The sequence below is a fragment of the Halyomorpha halys genome, unplaced genomic scaffold (assembly GCF_000696795.3).
Source record: "Halyomorpha halys isolate HHAL.00 unplaced genomic scaffold, Hhal_1.1 Scaffold183.1, whole genome shotgun sequence".
NCBI lineage: Eukaryota > Metazoa > Arthropoda > Insecta > Hemiptera > Pentatomidae > Halyomorpha > Halyomorpha halys.
Window position 1 is genome coordinate 232,103 of NW_027114717.1, and position 5,841 is coordinate 237,943.

Below are 5,841 nucleotides of genomic sequence, written 5' to 3' on the forward strand. Positions count from 1 at the left end.
AAATAGTGCAAATGAATAATATTCAGAAAATAAATCATTTGGAAAAATCCCTAACTGTTGTGGGACAATCGATGTTTACATGTAACCTCAAGGCAGGTTTTCGTTTTGAGAGAAGAGATCAGTCGTGTCTGGGGCACCGAAGAGAAATGATGTCTTCAGGATGAGGAGGTCCTCATCAATTTCTGTCAAGAGGAAGCCATTTTGGACGCTAAGACAAGAACAATAAGAAAAAAGAAGACACCAAGGATCAACGAAAGAAGATCGTGAACTTGGTTAGTTCGGTTATAACTAAAATTAAATAAAATTGTAACAGAGATATTAATTTAATTAAGTTAATAATAAAAGTGTATGTATTCTGATTGCCTAGCAACTATACGCCCTGAGATTAAGAGTCTCTTTTTATATAATAAAATTATATTATCTATTTGATATTAAAATTCTTAACTTGAACCCAAATTATCTTTAATAATTGAAAAAAGGTTTAAAAACGATTAAAATTCTTTTTACATAATAATAAAATTATTACAATATGTAGTACAAATGGACGCTACTAGCTAACAAACCCAAAACAAAGGAACAGCTAGCCCTTCTAGGGTCTCAAGCAGTGTTACCATCAACAGTGTTGTTTTATTCATAATCATATTTACAAAGTATTTAAGAAACAAATAAACATTTAAATTACAAATTAAATAATACAACCAATTTTCTACAATTATATTTAAAAAAAATAATCAGGTCGGAAGCATTTTTAAATTCTTAAGATTTAAACGTTTAAATAAAATCCTGCCTTCAGATCATAAATTAAAAAAACAAAAAGTTTTTAACTTATTCATTTGTATTTTGGATGTTTTGTGTGATACTGCATGCGCTCAAAGCCTTTCATTAAATTTTAATCTTTGGTCCTTATTAATTCTATTCATTGACCTAACTTCATTGCAGTTGTTACATATTTTAAAAATGATTAAATACCAAAATTGTTTTCTTGCATAATAATACTGGGGCAGATAAGGTAAGAAGGCAAAATTAAGTTTAAAAAAGACCTATTTATTTGTTTCTATCAATCAATTAGATATTAATTAGATAGAATTAATCGAATATATACAATTATTGAAAAGCTTATATTAAAAAGATACTGTTAAATTGCAGACACTGAAAAGGGGAACCAGTATCCCTGAAATTCCCAAGATATAAATAAACTAATTAAGAACTATTGTGTTTTAATTTTTGACATGAAGGCCGGATAAGAGAATAAAAGAAATTGTGAAACAGTGAAGGTCATATAGTGAAATAAATTTAACCCGGGAGAGATGTATCTTTGAGCATTTTGCTCATGTTGGAAAATAAACATCTTTTTTTTCCCCTAGAATTTCATCTGTTTTGTCTACCTTCCGTTAACTTTGATCTTGTTATTGCCGCTTGTTTATGTTATTCCCCATTTTACCTCCCCACCTATACTCAATTTTGCTTTGTCCTTGTGACGGTATGATTGAGCGATTCTCCAGTACACCTCTAATGTGACATCCTTTTTTTCTCACTTGAGTGTTTTGCTCACCGGACACTGTAATTTTGAAGTTGCTATTAACATTTTATTTAGTATTAATTAGTTTTTCTAAATTCTAAACCAAATTTTCTTATTTTTTAGATTCCTACTCATCACTTTTAGAATCTTCTAAACTCTAAGCCTGACATTATTACATTCTATAATCTAAGAAAAGGTGGTTTAAATGTAGTAGATGAATTGAAGTCACTATATTCCGTGGCAAGAAAAGCCACCATTGGCCACTGATTATTTTTTTTTATTACTCAATATGGAGGAATTAATTATCAAATTATTTATCAATCTAATACACAGGACATATTACAGAGGTGCCAAACAGCTGGCACAGCTGCTTATTAATTATTAATTCCACATCTTCTCAAATGAGCCTCGATGACAACACAACACTTCGATTTGAGACTTTGAATAAGAAAAAACTTGTGGATTACAAACAATTAGCTCGGAAAAAAAGATAATACAAAATGTTGCTATGTTTGTCCAAGAAATAAACAAGAAAACCAGTAAGACATGAGAGGATTGTTCTAAACCAATTTGTAATAAGGATTGAACTTACAAATCCATGTCATGCATAGCAGAGTATTCTGACTAAACTTTTATTTCTTTACAGTGCATCAATTTTGTAAAGTAATATAAATCTTCTCTTAAATATTTTTGTGAAATAAAATTTAATTACTTCATTGTTTTTAAATAAACTTTTATTTCTAAACATAATTTTGTTTTTATATTGAAAATTTTATGAAATAAATTTATTTTTCGGCTACAACAAAATGGTTTAATTGAAAGTAATCTCGAACATTTTAGTTACTATCGCATCCAATTATATAAAGAAATAGTACAAATCGTCTACCATGAGCTAAATGCTCACCAGGAAACCTCTTAGAGGACAAACAATTAGGACACTCCTGCTGGGTTAAAAACATGGTAATAATTCTACAAGAATACAGACACATAACAGAATTTAATAGTTGTTATTGATAAACTCATCTCATGGTAGCATCATGAGTCGAAAAAGACCAAACAGAACGAATGTTGACTATCTCTGCTGAATAATATCAAATAATGGATCCCTTTTTTTCCTTTTTTATATCCTATCAGTAGTACATTTAAATTATTACAAAACATATCCAATGTAACTCAATATTGATCATTATCTCTAACGATTATCATATTCTCTGACTAATGCTGTATCATCGGTGACTGATAGGCCTTTATCAATGCAATGGTCATGATTAAACTAAATGTCATTGTTTTTTGCTTTTAATAATCAGTAATATGATAGAAGATCAAGATATGGAAGAGGTTGCGCTCTCAAGTACAGGTTGTACTAATTGATGTTTACTGATGTTTTCATAAGTATTTATTTTTAAATGTAAGGTGACTTATAATTTCAATAAAATTATTTTTGTAATTACTACTAATTAACTCCAATTATTGACTTTAAATGTTTTGGTCACCAATTAAGAGATAAAAACCAACTTTTTAAAAATTATAAGTAATCACTGACAAAAGTTTTGAACCAAATAACTGTTTAAATCTAACTTTTCAAGAACAATAGACAATTATTTAAATTATTAAATTTTCAAGTGATTTTTTAAAAATAGTATGCACTAACCAGTAATAGACTTACTATAAGAAAGAGTTAACTATTGATTTTCATGAATAAAATTTATGCAAAAATAAAATAACTTTAAATCAAAAGTTTTAGACTCATGACTCACAGTTTTCCTGTTGATTTGTTCAATAGCAAATTCCTTGTGAGAATAAAAATTCAAAATTCTTTTAAAAAAAATGTTTTTTCTTATCCTACTGTTAGTTAAAGGTGGATTTATAAACACATTTACATTTCCCAATCCCTTAGATCATTACATGTTATACACCACTATCAGTTATTATGATTTCATTACATGTGTTGAAGTGACAATATACATATAATTAGGCAGAATTTTTCGTGAATTTAAAAATAGTATCAACATTTTATTTAAAAAGTACCATACGAAAGTATTACATTAAAAATGTATGGTTATGGTGAACTATATGTCATGATAGCATTAAATACTAGTGTGTTAAGGGACCTCTATAGGGTCAATCCAATTGTCTGTAAAACCAAAAATGAATGTTCATATGAAAAGGCTATGACAGATGGATTAAGGCGAAAATTCTGAAATCTGATCATACAAAATTTGAGTGGAGGGCTACTGAAAAAGAGGGGAGGGAGCATATTTTCAGTAGCTCTTGGAGGGAGTTTATTTTCAGTAAATCTTTACTTTGAAAATTTATAATGATCGGATTTCAGATTTTTCAGCGATCAATCTGGATTAACTTTAAGATCTGAACATATATTTGTGATTTAACTGTCAATCTGATTGACCCTTTATACTTAAAGGTGCCTCTACACTTTTGCCAAACAATAGCAAATTCATGTCTGCGCAAGCATGTAGATGGGTTATTTAATTTGGCTGGTATAGGATTAGCCTGTATTTGAAAACACAAAAGTGTGGACGCAATACAAGCGCCATTTAATTTGTGTCCAAAAAACGACATGGGGTCAGCCTCAAATTCAGCTAAATCAAATAACTCATCAATACGTTTTCACATTTGTGATTTTGCCATAGTTTACAAACGTGTTGAGACACCTTGAGGTGTCTTGACACATTGAGATGGGTGAGGAGAGTTACTAAGAAAGTCTCGCATCCACTTAAATGTCATTTTAACTTTACTGCCAGTGGTCTCTTAAAGATATATTGCCTACCTCCTAAATTGTTGGGAACATATGACGTTTGGCTGGGTACGGCCATACTGTCAGACGTCCAAGGCAGCATTGTGCAAGAACTGAGACCAATCATGGGAGCCCCTGTTTTGTAGGCGATGCCGTAGAAGAGGTTTGTGTTGAACATCTCGATGAGGACCAGATCATAAGTCCCGTTGGCCAGAGCTATCACCTCCGGGATCCTGTGGACTTCATCGTACTCCTGAGCCAGCTTCCACAGTCCGATCAGGTTCGTTACAGCATTCGCCGAGAGCAAACCGTCAAACCTGCAACCATCAACAATCTTTGTAAAAAGGTAATGCCAAATCACTAACACAGAGGATGTTATAAATATAAATATTTGCTTTGTGCGTATCAACACCCTAATATGAGTTAGAGTTTTCAATTCCTCTATTATTCTCCGATGCAATACTTCCTCTAACTGTATTTGCATTTATGGTTTAAGCAGAAGGAAACATCTGACAGCATGATATGAGAAGATGGTCCAAAATTGCAATAGAGTGGTTACCAAAGGAACAAGAGAAGGAAAGGAAGACCCATTACATGATAGTGAGATGAAATAGTTCAAAGAGTAGGAGACTGTTAGGCTGCTGTAACCATAAATTGGGATCTAAGGTGTAAAGTAATAAAGAACTTACATTAAATTAAGTCTGTAAATAAAAAAAATATTTTATTTCATTATAAGCAAATTATTATTTTATTTAAAATTAATGTAAACACATTTAATCAATGAAGAAGTGGAAAGTTTGTAAATTGTTTATAAAGCAAACTCATAGCTCCCAAGGGGAGGCTGTTAGTTCTGTAAAGAATATAAATAAAACTGTTATTATTAAACAACTGCCTTTGTTAGGAGTCCCTTTTAATTCAACAGCAAATGAAAAAAAGTGGAAATTACATGAAGAAAACTTTGATAGTTTTTTTTAATCTCTATTGCATTGATAAAATTGAAATGGGGGTTTGCCAATCAGATCATATTACCTGCAAAAATGGTGGCTGTTCCAAAGATACAAAAAATTCATTTTTGAGTTCTTTTAAGTAAAAAAAGTTTACCTAGACTGTAGAAGCTATACAGTAAATGTCATTAAAAAAATAAATACATAAAATAAATAGTATTTTAGATGGACGTCCCCTGAAGTTTATTTTATTCCAGAAAAACATAACGTTTTGCTCATTTTTCATTTGGAGTAACATACTCTTACAACTACATAAGCACTAGAAAACTTTATAGGGCATTATTTAAAGTTGAGTAAACCCTGCTGATTTAATCAAAATCATTATGGCCTTTTTTTTATAAAATTGTATAATCAATTACATGAAGTGGCACTTCCGAATAGTCGAAAGTTCGATTTATCGAATTCCAAACTCAAATTTGAAATTATGACGAACGCAACTTTATATTTTATATATAGGTAATGAAAATTAAACTTGACAAAATTTAATAAGCTGTCTGGTTTTAAACGTCCGTGTTATATGTTTATTTATCATATTTTTTTAATAATCTCTGATTCAGTGATTA

At 30.4% G+C, this 5,841-nt stretch overlaps 1 protein-coding gene across 4 annotated transcripts in view; it reads right to left on the reverse strand.

Moving 5' to 3' along the window:
* The window catches only part of LOC106679193 (UDP-glucosyltransferase 2), an 83,297-nt gene that overhangs the window by 6,546 nt on the left and 70,910 nt on the right, over positions 1–5,841 (reverse strand). For all 4 annotated transcript variants that reach the window (XM_067051880.1, XM_014418207.2, XM_067051879.1 and 1 more), the window contains exon 2: positions 4,308–4,591. In XM_067051880.1, coding sequence (XP_066907981.1) covers positions 4,308–4,591 — 284 coding nt within the window. The remainder of the gene's footprint in view (positions 1–4,307; positions 4,592–5,841) is intronic.